Source organism: Apteryx mantelli, chromosome 3 (genome assembly GCF_036417845.1).
Source record: "Apteryx mantelli isolate bAptMan1 chromosome 3, bAptMan1.hap1, whole genome shotgun sequence".
Lineage (NCBI taxonomy): Eukaryota > Metazoa > Chordata > Aves > Apterygiformes > Apterygidae > Apteryx > Apteryx mantelli.
In genome coordinates, this window is record NC_089980.1 from 66215597 (window position 1) to 66234602 (window position 19006).

General features: G+C 37.3%; 1 protein-coding gene across 2 annotated transcripts in view; it reads left to right on the forward strand.

Annotated features, from left to right (window-relative positions):
• The window catches only part of PCMT1 (protein-L-isoaspartate (D-aspartate) O-methyltransferase), a 36732-nt gene extending 24659 nt beyond the window's left edge, over positions 1–12073 (forward strand). The window contains exons 6-8 of one of the 2 annotated variants that reach the window (XM_067293563.1): positions 2724–2809; positions 4253–4467; positions 11855–12073. In XM_067293563.1, coding sequence (XP_067149664.1) covers positions 2724–2809; positions 4253–4432 — 266 coding nt within the window. In that variant the 3' untranslated portion in view covers positions 4433–4467; positions 11855–12073. The remainder of the gene's footprint in view (positions 1–2723; positions 2810–4252; positions 4468–11854) is intronic. The other variant, XM_067293562.1, reaches the window with a different exon arrangement.
• The last annotated feature ends 6933 nt before the right edge of the window (positions 12074–19006 follow it).

Sequence of the window (19006 nt, forward strand, 5' to 3'; positions counted from 1 at the left end):
CTTTTGAGACTACTCAGAGAGTGACCATATCTACAGGTACTGACACTTGTCTCACTTATGAGTAACTGCCAACACTGTTACTAGATAATTTTGTATTCATGAGTTCTGAACAGTATAATTGATTTGCCTTATTGAGTTTGATATTTTGTCATCCCATAGTGGTCCTGGTGTCAACCTCCTGTGGGGGTCTGCAAGCAACAGACTTACTGTGGGAATTAGGACATACTATATGACCAGATTAGTGTGGTTTTCTGCCCTTTTTTATTATTATTTTTTTATAGCACGTACTTAGAACAGCACAATGCCTTTATTTTTCAATACAAGTTCAGGTGTCACTCTTGCCTAGATCATCTAGACAAAGTTGGGGAAAGTTTGTATGTCTCAACCTTCAGAATGGCTGCCTTCATATAGGAAATATCTTTGCTTTACAGTAGATCAAGTGGGCAGCTGAAGCAGTTTAACTTGGATGAAAAGGTTTCCTGTTTCCGTATTTGACTGACAGTCGTTTTTGGTCCTGTTAATAGTCCTGTTTGGTCACTGCAGACCATTTGTTCTATGGCTGTATGAGGACAAGCATTCTGAAACAGTGCTTCAGTCCAGTTCAGTTTTCAGAGTTAAGAGTGAATCTGATGACTGTAGCAGGAGAGGCCTCAAGATAAATTTCAGGCTTCGAGGAATCCAGTAATGCACTGTGGCTCTTATTCAGCCACATGGTGAGGAGTTATCACCTTGCTAAATCACATGGCATCATGCACCTAGGATGTTCTTCATGCTAAATTTTCCATGCAGATTTTCCGAACATAGATTTGTACTGTATTTCTAAGTGGCTGGTGTCTTTGGAAAGTAAGATGCTCCTCTGCTGTAGTGAGAGAGTCTGTCCAACATATATACAAAGGGGTGCCCTGCTGTGTCCCTCTTCCCTCCAGCTTAGTTATCACTGATACACTGTGTCTGGAATGGGGGAATCACCTCTGTGCTGATGGTCCCAAAAAGTAGCAAAGGCAGCCTATCATCCTTGTAGAACTTAAGGCACAGTGAACAGGAACTATTTCATCCGCTCTTGAAGTTCATCTTATCTAAGCAAAGATGTGCAATGCAGCCTGGAGTTAGCAGAGCAGAGATAGGTTTACTTTTGTTTAAAATAGTCCTACATATTTAAGAATTTAGTACTGAAAATAATTTTATCTCAGTGATACATGTCCCATATACCCTCCATGCTGATGACCAGGTTGTTGTCTTGCCCTCCCAGATTGTGAATAGAAAACCAGGGTTATTTTCCTGAAAGCTGTCTTACAGTATTCAGTAGGTACTGAGACTAAAATATTTTAGTTTTGCTGACCTTTGCTCTCAAGAAGGACACTTTTTTATAAATATATATAAATTTTTACATTGTCAGGGTGACCAGTGTAATTGTCTTTCTACTGATCCTGAGGTTTGTGACCTATGTAAAACCCACGAAGACATTAGTCTCAACAGTTTTCTTGGTTAATGTGTATTGTGTTTTGCTTCTAAAACTAAACAGTGAGGAGTCCAAGGTTTCTGCCTTCTCTTAGACTCATTTCAAACTTACCTTGTTCCATTTCAAGACACAAGTGATGAATAGCTCCCATTAGAGTATGCCTGTTTCCCTTGGAAGAAAAGGGACTTTGTGAGATTTGAACAATGAAATAAACCATATTCTCTGCCTCTTGTTGGTACAGCCCCTTTTCATCTTCGAATGTCAACTGCAATTAAATCAGGATAATTTCTGGGCCTGAGTTTGGAGCCTTTCTCAGATTGGCCATAGTCCAGTTGATAGCAAGTTTAGTTAGCTACTTTTCAGTATTTAAAAAAAAAAAAAAAAAAAATCCCCTTTTCACTTGCATAATTGTGGTGGTGTGAGACATCTGTGGTAGGGTGCGTCTTGGTTCTCCACCAAAGCTCAAGCTGCATCAGTAGCCCTCTGAATAACTTAACTACTCTTGATCTCTTGCTAGCAGCCATCTGGAGCTTTAGCCACAGGTCTGACCTGGCTATCAGTGTTAGCCCAGCAGTTGCTGTCTGCAGGAAGGATGGTGAGACCCTTCTGCAAGGAAAGGGGAGTTGTGTGGAGATCAGTGTGGAACTGTAATCTTGAATGTAGGTGTGGACTTCCATTCTCACACAGAGAGGTTATTTACCAGTAGTGTAGTTACAGATGCATAGTCCAAGTGAAAACTTCCTTCATCCTTTCTTCACCTTTATAGTCTTCTGATATGTGCCCTTGAGATTTAATGCTTTAGACTAATGATTTGTGTTACATTTAGGAATGGTGTGAGTTATATTTGTGTTACATTTAGCAATGGTTTTGCAAGGGAAAACTTATTTTCAAAGACTGTAATGAGGGGAAGTCACCTGCATTGGAATGGTAAGGCCCATATGTGCTCAGGTATCTTTTCTGGATGGCCCACATGTTGCAAAACTTTCATTGTAAATTCATGCTTTCTGGTTTTAGGTGCTTCAGTAGTATTTCATATATTTTATAAGTGTGTGTATTTGTGTGTATATGTATGAGGGTTTTTTGTGTTAATTTTATTTTGTAATTGTACTTTTTTTTTTTTTAATGATTTCATCATGTTATTACAGCTCAGCAGGTGAGAATTTTAGTTGAAATTTGAGCATAGACTTATATTTACCTATAGATATGACAGATCAGCAGTTTTCTCCACTACTTTTGAAAAGGTTAAAAAAGTGTTTTCTTGCAGTGGGAGATGGAAGAATGGGATATGCAGAAGAAGCTCCCTATGATGCAATTCATGTAGGAGCTGCAGCACCAGTTGTGCCCCAAGCAGTAAGCCTTTATGTTTTGTGTGTCTGATTCTGTAAACTTTTTGTTGTAAAGAATATTTTTATATATATTTATAAACATTTAATTAAAATACTTGACAGACTTGCACAGCTGGAGTGTCAGTAGGTAAAATGATGTTAGTGTATGGTGTGTTTTTGTTTCTGTTGTATTTGGGTTTCCCATTGGTTTGTAGGAGTTGCATGATCTAATAACTTTCCTGGAAATAAATATATTTTAAAATGGCCTGTTCACCATCTGTGTTACCACAATGAACTTGAGTATTTTGTTTAATAAATTAATTTGGTTTTATCAACACTGAATTATGAAATTTAAATCTTTGTTTCACACTTTCCAAGGTATTGGGCCTGTTCAAAAAGCAACATGCTCAGCTGGAAAGACAGAGAATGCCATATGTTCATAGCTTTCAAAGTGAATACAATGCAGTTTTTCCTAGAGAGGTTGAAGAGTAACTAGGGACTTCAGAGTATGCATAACTGAAGTAAATTACAATTCTTACAGATAAGCTTTTTTTCTATTCCTTTCCCCAAGGGAGTGGGATAGAGAAATTTAAATACTGTGATATATGGCATGATCTTAAATGGCTTGATGTGCTAAGTATCAGTTAAGTTTACTTTTAATGTGAATTTTAATGAGAGAGAGTGAATGACTGTGGAGGTTTGAGTTGCTATAGGTAGGCTATACATTTCCAGATGTTGGCTGTTTCTGGAGTGTTTCTGGGGGTGGGGTTTTTTTTGTTTTTTTATTTTTTGTTGATTTTATGTTTTTTGTTTGTTTTTTAGTGGGATGTTTCCAGCAAAGTGTTGACAAATGGCAATTGAAGTGGTTATTTAAAGCATATTAGTGAATGAAACATTTCTTAATGATGACTTTCATTAGAGGTGTTGGGGTGCTTTTTTTGGTGTGTTTCCCTGATCCCCCATGGCTTCTGGAAAATACTGAATTTTCATTGAGACTACTGTAGTTAACCTCCTTTAATTTCAAAAGAAAAAAAAAGTTTCCAAGCAATTCTTTCATATATTCTGTTAATTGTCACTTATGCTAATCATATTCAGATATTTCAGACTAGTTTCATAAAATGCTATTGAATCCACAGAATGGAAGAGGGGCTGTTGGGTAATGAGTCCATAACTTAAAATTATTCCAGAAAGATAAATAAACAAAATGTCACAAATCTCAAATCTTTGGGAATGATATGAAATTATTGTCAATTTTTCTGTAATACCAATTATTGTACCATGTTGCTGTGATACTATTGTTTTCAATGCATCTTTTTATTTTATTTATTTATGTTTTTAGTTGAAGTAGTTATGTCCTGCATAATAGTAGGTAGATAAAATGTGGCAAAGCTGTTCACTTAATACAATGAACTTTATATCTAGCTTTTCTGCAGTGTCTGGTTACACTAATTTCTGTGTTGTGCTCTAGCTTATAGATCAGTTAAAACCTGGAGGAAGATTGATATTACCAGTTGGTCCTGCAGGGGGAAACCAGATGCTCGAACAATATGACAAACTAGAAGATGGCAGTGTCAAAATGAAGCCCCTGATGGGAGTGATATATGTGCCTTTAACAGATAAAGAGAAGCAGTGGTCCAGGTGGAAGTGATTTTCTGTTCCACTTACTTCTTCCACACACGCAAGGTGAAAGGGTGTGAATTTTAAGCAGATAGACTGCAAGGCCTGCCTTTGCTGCTGTCATTGCTTTCTGCTCTTCCATACCATGAAAAGTGACTCAGTCTGCATTCCTACATCACCAAAAGGAGGTTATGCTAAGTTTAAGTTAAATTAAAAGCAGAAGAAAAATATTGCATGGATTGCACTTTGTCTCTTTTGGACTCGTGTTTTCTGTAGTCTTCTGTTTGTGTTGAAGTTTCTCATTCATTGTTTGAGCACAATATTTTCTAAATTTAAACTTCCCTTCACTGAACTCTTTAAACTAGCCTGCCCAGTAATTATGGTAAAGTATAAAATACTACTTCAGAATAAATATTGTCTTGTCCTGTAAGTTCATGCTAATCGAGAGTTCATTTTGTATACGTATTTTTTAATTTTACGAGTGAAGAAAAATCTTTTTTAAGATCGTAAGGGGGCAATATAGGTAATCTCTCAAGTACTTCTCCCTGGGCGAAATTATGAGAAGTGAATTCCCTTCTTAAAGAATAGATGCTGTTGAGTAGTGCTCAGAAGATTTTTCTCAGACACGTTAATAAAAGTCTGTCACCTGTCTCTGATGGAGAGGGACAGACTTGTATTCTTCAACACAGCAAACTCTAAAGGCCTTCTTAGAGGTAGTAAACCTTCCAGTTTGCTAAACTGGATGGCCAATAACGTAGACATAACACAGCTGTCAGCTTAAACCATGCTAGGCATTAGTATGCAAATGAACAAAGCAGCAGTCCAGTTTTGCTTCCTGGACAGAAAACACTTGTGAGTGTGTTGTTAGCTGTATTAATGAAGTGTGTGCATGTGTATTGAGCTCTGAAAATAACTTTTGAGCTTTAAAACTCTTAAATTTTGATTTTTTTTTTTTTTTGAATTTTGCTTAATTCAAAGCTTGTGAAGCATGCTGTCTATTCAGATGTTTCATGTTTGTTATGCAAATTAATACTTTATCCTAGCACATTGCCAGTATTCCCTCAGCGTGGTTCTCCTGGGCTTCCTGCCTCTGTGTCAGGCTTTGGAAGTCTTGCTTTGTGGTCAGTTCCTCCTCTGGCAAATATGAGGGGCCTCATTCAGATTTGGATTCCACTCTCTGCTTACCTCGAAAAGAGGAATATTATTTCTGAGCCTTTCTTTTTCCAGAGAGGTTTTATACTTTTTTTTTTTTTTTTTTGTATTTCCGCCTGTTCTGTTTACAGTTGCAATTTTTTTTTTAATGGGTGTTGCTGTTTTATAAATACTGTTTATTTAAGGGTTTCTGGAATGTGCATGATTATACCTCTATACTAGTAAGGGTGGTATTGTGTATTTAGAACTAGGATTGTGAGGTCTTTGCATATCTTTTCCATGGAATTTTGTACTCCATTTTCTCTACCAGCTCAGGAAGAAATAATAGATTTGTCTTTGGGTCTTCCTCCCCGGGTTTTCCTTCCTCCCCGGGTTTTCCTACGAGTTTCTATTCTTCTTTGAAATAGTTCCTGAATTATTTATTTATTTAGTAGTAAGAATATATATTGGTGCTACCAAAGAATGTGAGTGAAGAATATAAATAGCAAGAAGGGAATCTTTAGTCACCACAGTGCCATAGAAGCTTTTTCTTCCTATATACATTTAAATTTGCTTCAGACTTAGGAATCTCTGTTAAGGACAGCTCTGAAATGTTACAGCTCTTGTAATGTTTGTTTGTTTTTTAATTATCCTCTTGTGATCTGAAGAAGATCCCCATTCCCTTCTCAAGAATAACTGCCCGTGTGTTCTGGACCTTACAGGAAGTAGTCACCTCTGTCTCTTTTGTCGCTTTTCTTTATTGGTGAGCCCAAAGAGTATAGGCAGCTGGCTGCTGCTGAGGAAATTGCTAATTATGAATCACCATTTGCAGTCCATGCTAGAGTGAAAGGTAAAAGAGATATTTCTTCTGCACTTCTTAGATATCAATTTCAAACTTGTTGAAGATCTGTGAGTGGAGATCAATTAGCGACTCCTCTGAAAGAGCATCTTCTTTTTTTTTTTTCTTTCTATAATAAAGAGCTGCAGTATATGAGACTCTCTAGTTGCTGTAAATGCAAAATTAATTAGATTTCAGTAGCTGGATGTGAACAGTCTTCTTTTTAGAGTAGCTCAAGAATCCCGTGTGCTTAGCTTGTCTTCCTCCTAGTTAACATTATGTTATGTGACTTATTCCTGATGTGGGTAACTGTTTCGTCATGTTAAGAATCTGTGTTCCTTCACAAAACAGTTTAAAATTGTTAGGCCAGCATTTTCCTAGGCTAGCAGACCTTCCAGTTTGCAAGAAGGAAGCTGCTTGAATTTTTGCTTGGCTATGCATACTTTGGAGTGGTTAGTACTATCCTGTATTAGGACTACAAGGTGCTCTTTATAAAGAAGCACAACAGTGTATGTATGAGACTGTTACCAGCCAGTACTAGTAGTTACAGAAATTGTTAGTCATCCTCTTGTGGCTTTTCTCCTGCCTAGGACAGATTAAATATCGTCTCCCAGACTCCTTCTCTTAAAGCCTTTCAAACAGCCAGGGGAAAAGAACTACTTTCAAATTAATTATTCACAGGCAATATGAAAACACAATCTGGCACAGTAAATGGAATAAGATACAGAATTATAACTTTAAGGTAACTTTAAACAAATTCTTTTTTTCTTGCTTTATCTCTAATACTGGCTTTATTAAATGAGATTTAATTTCCAGGTGGTACCTGAGGTTAAACTTACCTTCAGACACTTTGCATCGTTCTTGTATGTGTAGAGGTGGAACTTAGAGCAAAAGAAAATTTGAACTGGATGAAAGGATCAAACTGGGTTTTGATTAAGTAATGTTGTGGTGGTATATAGAGTCTCATATTGTGAATATTTTTGCGTTTCTTTAAATTTAGTGAATTTTTCTGCATTTGGTTCAGCTGCAGTAGTATGGTTAGACCCCAAATAGGAATGGGAGTCTTCTCAGATGTAGCTCTGTAGGACATTTGAAAGTAGACTGTACACAGGGACGCTATCTCTGGAGTGTGGTACAAAGTACAGACATATCAGTGGTACACAAATATACAGTAGTAGTTTACACATTTATGCATTTACACGATTATGCAGGTAAGGATGTTTGTCCTTTCACATAAAATATCCCAATTATGATTCTTTTTCTTACTGAGAGGCAGGGAGGAGGTAAGACCTCTCATGCCTCACAGTTGAGAACACAGCGTATTGGCTGCCTTATCGGCAAGTCTTGTGTAAATCAGTATCTCTCCAATTTTAGTTTTCTGTGGAACTTCATTTATTAAAAACTTATATGGAGAGACAGCTTGGAAAATACCGATGTAAGAAATGCTTAGTAATGAGTCTATTGCAAGCTTGGCTTTATTTCCAGACAAAAACTGTTTAAAGAAACTAACATATTACATTTTTGATTGACTTCAAATATTGCATTAGTATCAATGATTTATAAATGTCTTGCTAAATTCATATTTGTTCATCAACTACAAAATCATAGTGACAGTAAGTGTGGGTTGTTTTTTGAACAAAAACTACAGCAAATAAATTGGGGATGTTACTATATCCCACTTAACTTCACATGCAACATCATTAAGTACCCTTTTTAAAAATGCATTTATCAGTGAATATTTTAACATGTTTCTGCTTAGAAAATTGTATTAATGCTTCAAAGGCCTCTAGTGAACTAGCTGTCTAATTTCAGTTGAAATTAGTAGGAATCTTGTGTCCAGAATTCCTTAGACTATGTAGAATAGAGATTAACCTTAAAGTTTTTAGTTTATTTTGGCAGAAGGAATCTCTGCAAGAAGTACTTTGGGTTAAATGTAAAATTGATGTCATGCAAGTATGCATGTGATGTAACTTGTATAGCAGGCCGCAGAGAAAATTCGTCATTTATTTTGTCATTTGAACTTTCTCAAACTGATGATTGATCATAGCAAATATTTTGTAACAGCACCTTACCAGATGAAAGTGCTTCAGGTGTAAATAAAAATAGACCCAGTATTTACCTTTAAAAATTATGAAGGGAGAAATAATTGGCTACTGAAACACTGGTTGGGAAAAAGCTGCAAATTCAAAGTGTAGCCAAATCCTAGGAGTTAGAAATACAGTATCAGTAATATTTTCATAAATAATATATCAAAAAGGGAAAGTCAAATGTTGCCTAATGACAAGAAAACTGAAGTGGATCAAAAAGTGCAAATTACATATAAACTTATATATACTGTTGAAATATTTAATTTGAATACTTTCCACCGAGAAGATAGAGACGGATCATATTTATATAAAAGAAATTTCATTACTTACCTCTGTTGCAAACTTCTTATTTCTTATTGTTATGTGTTCTTTTTAAATAATGAACAGTGATATATTCTTGAAATGCTAGCTGTCAGATTTTCTGAGAATCTCTTTCTTAATTTTCTGTTGGATGCTCCCAATAAAAAATGTGGGATGCTCTTGGTATATATGTTCCCTACTAGTAAGCCAAACTTTTTATTATTATTTTTTTTTAGAATAGCAATTTTGAGCTAATGACTTTAGAAATTTGATTTGAATTGGGCTTAATAAAGCTTCCTTGATGCCTGAATTGACAATATTAGATGAATGATTCTCTTGCTAGAATTTCAAGGTACTGAGAAGGATTATTGTGATGACTTAAGCTAAATTATATATATTGCTTACTAAGCAGGAGCTAGTAAGCAGATTGGAAAGAGTGCATATATGAAGGTGGAGGGAAATTACCTGTGTTGTCCAAGAATCATAGCCGATAGTCCTGGCCAGAAAAGGGGAGAAAAATACTAGTTAGTTAGTAGATCTTTCCAATGGTTCTAGAAGACAACAGCATATTCTGACAAGGAAATGGCAGTCTTTTTTTGAGTCTGCTTATAAGTTTTGTAGCAGCATAAATCTTTTAACACTGGAAGGATAGGTTAGTGTCCTGTTATAACAGTAGGATTACTGTTTAAACCTGATAGACTTCATAGCTTGACAGCTTCTGATCCATATGACTGCCATTAAGATCAACTGATTCTATATTGCAATGTGTAGTTAAGTCTGCAAACTGTTTACATTAGGTAGCAGGCAGAGTACTGTTATCTGTCTGATTATCTAAGACGTTTCTTTAACTTTCAAATATATGTAAACCAATAGTGCACATATGAGATCAGTTTCTCATTATAGTAGAAATAAATACTGCATAATTTTGAGGCATATATCATGGATTGTTACGGGCTGGCATGCTGCTGTTGGATTCAACAGCTAATGAAGACTGAGGGAAAAATCCCTTGGTGGAAGTTGATCCCCTTAATACAGTAAATGTTTGGATAAGCAGAATATGAAAGTCACTATTTTGACAGGGACTGCTGAACTAAGATATGCTTGAATTTACAGGAACATTATTCATTTTGTCAGTAATAGCTTAATTAACACAAAACGCCAACAATTAAAACGTTGACATAATTATATCTATTACTCATTTGAATTCTAGGAGCAAAAATTATTTTGCAAAAGAAAAATATTTAAAATATGTTAAGTGCAATAGCAACATTATGCAAAAACCTTGCCAAATTTTGTGGATGGGTAAAATTGTCATGTTTATCAGTTTCAGAGCAAGTGTGAAGTTTTTCATATGATTAGAAATTTTTGAGGATATAGATTGGGTTTAAAGGATTAAGAACTGTTTGTCACAGTAAAAGGCCAGTTTCTTATAAAGCTGTGAGAATGTTTTTAAATTAATATGATAGGATTCAGGATGAAAATCACGTCAGCAAATAGGTGTATGAGGCCAAACAGCAATAACAGTAGTCATTATTTACATATGCTTTTTCATGCTGTAAATACTAACTGGTGATGCAGCTCCTGGAGGCATTAAGGATGAATGAAGTACTTGTCTTAAGTTCACCTGCACCGCATTTTAAACCCAGTATCAGATGTTAGTTTATTTTCTTCTGTTTGAAGTAAACAAGTAACTCCTCTGTGAAACAGACAAATATGGAAAACTTCCAAACATTTGGCTAAAAACAGATTTTTCTTTACCCCTGCCAAGATTTGTTTTTCTCCCTTTTGCTGTCTTCTGCTTTCTCAAATTACTGCAACACTCTGAAGCTTTATTTAGTTTCAGTTCCTCACTGTTAGAAGGCAGTGCAAAGTGCAAAGAATGCAAATATTTATCACAAATCTTAAGGTTCACATCCCAGCTGCATTAGACAGAAAACTAGTAATTTAAGCACTAGTTTCAACAGCCCTTTCAGTTTTTCTTTTAAATGCTTTGCATGCTGTCATTCCACGCTCTATGACTCCTGAAAGATAATGTCTTTGTAACTTTAAAGCTTTTGCTCATGAGCACGTAGCACTTAGTTTGCATGATAGCTGGAAATACTGTTGTGTATTAGGCCAGCAATCACATTAGTGAAGTTTTTCTTGATTAAAGCAGTGTTTGCTTTCATTAATGAGGGTGATGAATCTACTAAAAGAAAAATTGCAGCAAACTCATTGTCAGTTTATGGAATGCTTGTGCCTTGGAAAGAAAGCAAGCACTTCGATTTGAATTTTCCAGCAGTCATTGTAATAGAATGGTGCACAGCTTTCATATTTGATGGATGCTTTGCACTAAAGTTAATGTTTTTAGAAATATTTAAATAAATCACTAATGCACCATGCAATTTCACTGTTGGAATATGGGTTCTCTATTTCAGTGTGTGTTAAATGTCCTGTAGGAACAAAAGCCTGCATTTTCTAGAGTCCTCATAGTGATTTAGAGATACTTTTTGATGTACCCTTTTTCTCCTATGTAAATCTCCTTTGTTTTAAAGAAGCCTCTGCTTTCCTTGCCTTAGCATAGTTCTGACTTAGCATACAGTTCCTTCATGAGCTAATAGAGTTACTCTGGGAAATAAAATAGATGGTACAAGCTCTAAACTGTTGATGTGAGGTTATGTTCCTAGCTCTCCTGAGAGACTGCAGCTGAAGTTAAGCTTGCCACTTTGGCAGCTCTTGAGAATGCTTTTTGCCAATACTCTGTCTAGCAAGTTGGCCCGGTTTCTTGCTAGCACACACACAACAGAGTTTGGATGACAGGTAGCCATTTAACTATTTTAAGCGATGGTGTTTTGGGAGGTAGGGGGTGTTCATTGAAGCAAATGATCCAGTCAGTGTAAGACAGAGGAGGGACCCATATTTCACAATATGTCACAAAATAATATGAGATGTTATGGGATTGCTGTTGCCTTTCCTTTTTGCTGAAATGCTTGAAGAGATTTCTGAAATTTTGCTGTTGTGTTTGAGCATTACATGTATTTTGATTCAATATAAAAAATTCTTGGATGTGAATTCCTAGGGAAGAAGAATCATAATTGCATGTGTTTTCTTTTTGCAGGGATGAATTGTAAAAGCTACATCATCTTGACCCAAACATAGTGTTACAGTGGACTGCTCATCTCCAGTTCTAAAAGCTTTTTGAAAACCAACAGCATTGCAGCTTGTTTTGGACTTTGTTATACTGTTGTTATCAGCATGGAAAAGCGTGGTGTTTGTTTTATTTTATTTTATTTTTGGATGCTTAAGGCAAATCTGATAAAGAAATGGTGGAAAGTTTTATGTGGGCACTGTTTCATTTTACTTTAATCTGTTCAAAGAAATGAATTTCTGCAAAACTGCAGATAAAGACCTATAGCTTGTGAACGCTAATTTTGATGGGGGTACTTGAACACTCACTTCTCTCAACACCTGTGTCCCTTGGCAAAACTGCTTCTGTGCACCTTATGACACTACGTAAGTAATATCAGGTTTTCTGTGTTCCAACGTCTGCTAGATGCTACTAAAAGGAGATGAACTTCCTTTTTAAAGCTTTTGACATGGTGTCATAGACTAGCATGCAGTAGATACAATCAGCTGCTTTATTACCTTAAAACCAGGCATTTGTGTATATTAAAGACGTCAGAGGTGGCCGCTCTTGTTAAACTCTGCTGTTCAAGTTGGACATAATGAACGTGGTTTTTCCCTTTTCCTTCTAAAACAATTAACGGAGTCTTGAAACTCTGTATTGTTTTATAGCTCACTGCTGATACGATACATGTGGATTTAACTCCATAAATATAATATAAGCTGTGTCCCAATCACTGAACAGTTTATGCAGTGCTGCTTTGCGAAATAAAGTTAAAAGCAAAAAGGGGGTTGTGTGTTTGTTGTGTGGAGGATTAGGATCACTATGTGGTAGATTAGAGACACAGATGTCTGGACTCCAATAAAATGAACTTCTAGATTAGTTTTAAATGCAAAGTGCTTTTGACAAAACTATCTGCTGTAATAATTTTCTCACTTTTCAACCAGGAAAAGTTCTGGTATAGTTTTTAGAAGATGAATTCAACTTGTTATACAAGGAGAACTTGATAGGTACTGAATGAATAACAAATCCTGAACACTTAAATACAGATAGAGATGTAATTGTTCAATTTTCAAAGTTGTAATGGTATAAACCTTTTTATGCCCCAAGTTTTGTGGTTTGCTGCTGTAAAATGACAACAGGAAAACAAAGTAAGATAGTAAATTGAGCTGCTTTGGGAAAGGGAGGAAGCGTGTTCTTGCTCAGTTCTGAGTAACCAGAAATTAAAGTAAACTGCATGTTATAATATTCCTTTCTTTTTTACATTAAAAAGGATTATAGAGTAAAATAACCTGCATAAAAACAACCCACAGTGATCACTGCAGAATGTATCTGATGGCTTATGGCAGAACAGCAATATTTTTGTGATAGGATTAATCACTGAAAGCATAAAGGTTAAAGTCAAAGGCCTCTGAAGATGAAAGAGGAACATTTTAAATAACCTTCCTTTTGAAGGTCAGTCCCATCCTATTCCCATGTAAAAGCTATGTATCACTTTAATTTATTTAGATGTTTTGGAAGATAATATGCCACCTCCTAATCTGACTGCAGCCTGGGAGCACGTACACGAAGATCAGTCTTATAAAGGAAATAATATATCATGTGTTCTAGAAAACACAATTCAGAAAAACCCACTTGTGTCTGGCAAATTTTTACTAACCCACAATCGACTGTGAATCTAGTTCTTGGTGTTGAAGTGAAATATCTTAAATGATGCATGCTAATGTTCAACCTTTTGGTCACTGTTATCATTCAATTTGAGTTCAGCTTTATTTACATCTTCTCACTAATTTAATCAGTTTAAATGAAAGATAAAAGCTCAACTGTATCCAAATTCTTGTCTTTGGACACAGTGTAACAAACTAGCCTAACTCAAAGAGGTGATAAAGCTGAGACTTGGCAACGACTTTTTTAGAGAGAACCACTTCAGGAGGTGTAGGACTTCAGGGACCAAGGCTGTTGGGCTTAGTATGCCCATTGCACAGAAGGGGGTTGATGATAGTCAAGTTACTGAGACAGAAAGGAGTATCCAGGAGTAGCATTTAGGAACTGGAAAATGAAGACCCCTCCATGATGGATCAATGGTTCTGAAGTAAAAGCTTCTTGGAGAAGAGGATGAGTTGAAATGCAGATTTGAAGAGTTCGAATAAATGCTGTATGAACTGTCTGAATTGCTACTTTGCCAAATAAAACAAATGGAGAGGAAGCTGTGTTTATTGTCTGGGTTGTGTTTTTTTGTTTTGTTTTGTTTTTTGCCTTCATGTAACTTCACGTGTCCCAGAAGAAAGCAAACATTTTTAAAAATTTTACTAAATGATCAGAAATAGGTATCCATTTTTAGTTAATTGTATTGCAGCAGATACCAAGCCTAGTAATACCATATGGAATATGAGTAGGGTTTTATATCACTATTTGGAGTTTCTTTTAAGTCACACCAATGTGTTTAGGGAACAGGCTTTGTGAGCCTTTTGAGTTCTAGACCTGTATGCAGTGTATTCCTGCCGTAAATTGTTGATTACAGCTAGCTAAGAGAGTTTGGTCTGCCAGTTGCTATGATTTAAAGTTTCTCCATTTATAGGAGGTGCAGTGGTGTTTCATTAGATTTTAATGGATCACCTCTAAGCCAAAACAACTTGGGAGAACAGACTGGCTGACCCAATGCTAGACACACATCCAGTTGTTTCCAGGGATCAGACAGTAGAAAGCTTCCAGAGTTTGAGCGGAAGAGCCAACAGCATGTGCATGTATCTTGAAATCCAGTCATGAGCGCTGGGCAGAGAAGAGTGATTTGATGTAGCATATGCGTGTTTGCTGTTTGTTTAGGTATTAGGAATTCCCTGTTTATTTACTACTTCCACTCAAATTAGTCAGCTAACTTGAAGGGAATAGAGACCATTACATGATTTATTTGAAGGGAAACTAATGCACAGAGTGTGCACCAGGCCACCCTGTGCTCACCTGGATGATTCCTGCAATTTCTTTAAAGTCAGCAAGTTTGAAATGGACAATAACGCTGGGGGGACTCTGAACAACAGGCGCCAGAGCATCCAGCTGGCAGCGGTTCTGGCAGCGTGTGCAGTTTTTGCGACAGGCTGACACGCTCTGGGGTTTTAGAGTGTGGAGTTGCTGTGGAATTAACCATTGGCACAAAGAAGAAAATTAGGATGTCCTGAGGAAAACTCTGGACTGATTCTGTCATTCCTGCCACAAAGGAGGGTGGTAACCCGTTGTTACAGTGGAGTGGTGTTTCATTCCTTTTTACTCATTAATGCACCCTAGGAGAGTCTTCTGCTGCTTTTGATTTAAACGTGACTCACAGAAAGAGGATGTGATTGCAGTTCCCACTTTATTTTGACATGATGCAAAGGATGAGAGTGTAACTTAAAATTAAGCTAATGATTTGTATATATGCGTCTGTCTGGTTGAATTTAGCTCATTTTTGAGGCAGAACATATTATAATGCAATCAGGTTCACAATACTGACCTTTGCGGAACCCTTTTCCTTCATCCCAAATGATGTGGAAGAGGCAGTCTGGCAGAGTGAATGGGAATGGTCCTGGCTCAGAAAGAAGATACAGTGAGGTCATGGAAGCATACAGTGCAGAACAAAAAGGGAACCAGAAGAAGAAGGGGAAGGAGAGGAAGTGTTGCCTGAGAGGCAGGAAGCGTGCAGAGGGATACTGGAGATAGTTACTGCTGAAACATGTATGGCGGAGCTTAAGCTGCCGGTTTAAAAACTGCCTGAAAACTTCAGGAGGGAAAAATTAAAGAAAACGCTGTGTCTCATTACACCAAAATGAAAACTTGAATGATTTAGCCCTCTGCCTTTTTACCAAACCTCTGCTTTAGCAAAAACTTGTTTGTATAAAGACTGCTGACAGAGTTTCTCTGTGATCTTTCTTTGATCATTTCTTTGTAGTCCCACCATTTTTACCATGTGCTTCTGAGGACCTGACCTACTACATATTCTTGAAAATGTTCCCTGAAGTTATTGAGAAGCTGAAGTCCTATTTTCAGCCATGATTAGGCATATGTTTACATCTTATGTTTCTTTATTATGAACAGGTGAAGTGTCTTGCTTACCATGTTCTGCCACATTCTTTTTTGCTCTAATGGAGAAAGAACATTTGAGGTTAATCAATAAATTCTATTTAAGGTGTCTTGTGGACCAAGAGGACACCCTTAAAGGCCTCTGGTTATGGAAATGAGTGATTCAGAGCATCTGTTTAGGCTAATGCTCTGACTAGAGCTCTGGGGAAGCCTGTCTCCTCTGTCAGTAGAGGCAGCCTAAGGAAAGTAGTCTCTTATGCATAAAATTAGCCTTTGGGTATACTTTCCCATAGTCCTTACTTTCCATTGTTCTGCCTTCTTTCAAGTTCTTTGCAGTCCTGCACTCATTCAAGATTCCTGCTCCCTTTATATCTATGTTGTTCAGTCATCTGATTTCAAGTTAAACGTCTTAAATGTGTCTCTGTGCATCAGGAGCTGGTAGTTGTGAAGAAATGATGTTAAAATGTCTTGCTTTGTCCTGATCAAAACAGGAGTATAAATTCCTGTTGGCTTAGAAGCTGATGACATCCTTACAAGCTCTTATCCACAATTCTTCATACTACTGAACCTTTCTGTCTTATTTATTCAGCTTCTCAGCTGGTTCAAAATACTCTTTCACTGATTTATGGGTGATGTATAGCTGTCAGCCATAGGCCTTACAAATGCAAAATTAGAATTCTAACAGGTATCTTTAAACTGACTTTTGAACTTTTTGAATTCTTTGAACTTTTTGTGGTGATTCAGTTCTTCTAGACTTTTCATTTGTTTCACACTGAATTTCAGTGCAGATGTTCAGCAAATGTTTCTGTTGCATTACAAATGTTGTATTTTTAGCCTTATTTTTCTCACTTTCTGACCTGTTTTAAGTAATACTAATTGAAAAAAAAACAGCAAAAATAATTCTACGCATTTTTCCCTAAACATTCCCTCTTTACAGCACATTTGCCTTTTCTCACTCTGGTCGAGCTGATTCTTCATGGGCTCTTTTCTTTCATGCTAATTATCATGGGTTTATTGCCTCTGCCTGGTTCTTATGTCTGTCAGCTCCCTTTGAATCTTTTTTATTTTTTTTTTCCCTTTGCTCTTACTCTTTTAACTTTTGCCTTTAGAAACCTAAAAGTCCCAGTTCCCGCTGCTCGGGAGAGCAGCAAGCTTAGACTTTTGTGATGCCTGATTGTAAATGCTGCGGAGGCTTATTAGAAAGGCGTTCTCTTTGTTTGGGGTGGCGTGTTTGTGTTGCTATTGGTTCGTGCCTCTGACTCACGCTATGGAATTTTGGATTGAAACCTTTTTGCTTTATCTGGGATTTAAAAAAGCAAATGGAGCATCACACTGACCTATTTCAGCCTTTTTGTTTTGCAAATGTGTTTTTGGAACTGCTGCCGCCATAGCCCTGCAGTGCTGTGGAAAGACTACAGGGGGATGTTCAGGCTAAGATCCCCTGCAGAAACTAGGCAGCATGCAATCTGCATTGTGGAAAATCCCCATTTCCTAATTATGGCTAAAACTCTGGTCAATGTTGTGTTTGTTATTTTAAAATAATTTGTATACAGATGGTCTGAAAGGCAAAACTATTTAAAATACAAAAAGCCACCTAACTGAACTATATATTGTAACCAATATGAAAATACACATTCACAAAATAAATTATGACCTTCCTTAATACACAGAGTAGTAATACCCCCAGCTATATGCCATCAAAGCAATTCATACTCCCTGCATATCTGTCTAAAGGATACTGGTAATAAAAATAGCTGGACTGGGCATGTTCTCAGGCCACTTCATAAAATGTTAATTATAGGGACATTTATCTCTCTACATATAATTAAAAAAAATCAGTGTTTAGGACAGGAAAACCAGAGTTGGCAGACCTCAAGTAGGTATGGATTTCACACAGAATATCCAGCTTCTGCTGTAATAAAATTAACACAGTTTAAAGCTCTCCAGCTCCTAAAGCTTGCATGAGAAGCCATGGAAACAGTTGGCAAGATAACTGTAAGCTTTGGGTGCCCCCTTTTGTGATCGGAGAAAAAGACCCAGCAGGAGGCAACGGCTGGGAGCAGCCTGAGGAGAAGGGGTCAGTACCTCCAGCGCTTCAGCGGCGGTGTCTTGCCACAGCTTTCTCTGCTTCTGCTCAGTGTGCTCGGGCTCAGTAGCTCAGTCTCACTCCTCTAAAGTCAAACAGCATGTAGAAAGCGAATAGTATTGAGACCAGCGTGTATTAATTCTATGAGCTGTCAAGTGAATCTGTTACTTTGCTAATTTTATCTTCGTGCTCTTAATCTAATTGAAGATGCCTATTCGGTTAAGGTGCAAACTTTTTTATTTCAGTCCGGCTGTGGAGCTTTCAGTTACCGGAGAAGTACAGGCCTTATGTTGGTGTCCTTCCTAGTAGTAACTGTCACCCTTTCACCTCCTAAAAAGAAATGTCTCTAGGAAGAAACTGGCAATGGTAACAGTGATAGCCACTCACCTGTGCTACGCTTGCTGTCTGCTTCTCTGGCTGAAGCTCTACCTGGAATGCTGCACTGCAAGAGGTGTTTATTCTTGGCTGTCATAAGCGAAATCCATGAAGGTTAATTCCTCTAACACCAGCAGTGCGACAAAGCCTGTTGTCAGGTAAAGCTATTGGAAAGCTGGGTGGCTTCTCTCACTACAGCTGTACTCACTGGCTTGTGCTCTGTGCTCTCTGCCAGCATGAGCTGGCTGTTGTCCTTCCTGGAGAAACAAAAACAAACCTTTTGCTCTCCTGCTGGCTACACTGCCGGAGTCAGGGATTTTGGTAGCGGGAGCAGTATGGACACAGTGAGAAAAAGACTACATTTCTTGCTGCTAGGGGAGGGTGGCAAAGAAGGATTAGATGTTTAATTAAAAACGCAAACAAAGCAAGTCAACGATTTTTCAGTAAAGGGAAAAAATGCACCAACCAGATGGGCAGTGCTTCTTTCCTAGCAGGCTGTATTTATAAGGTAGTCTCTCGGGTCTTGCACTGTTTGCCATGTCTGCTGTAGGCTGTGATGGAAAAAAGGCTGTGCTCCTAAGTTATAAATGGCCAGTATGAGCAGAAAGTCTCCCAGACCCAGTGTATGCTGAAGT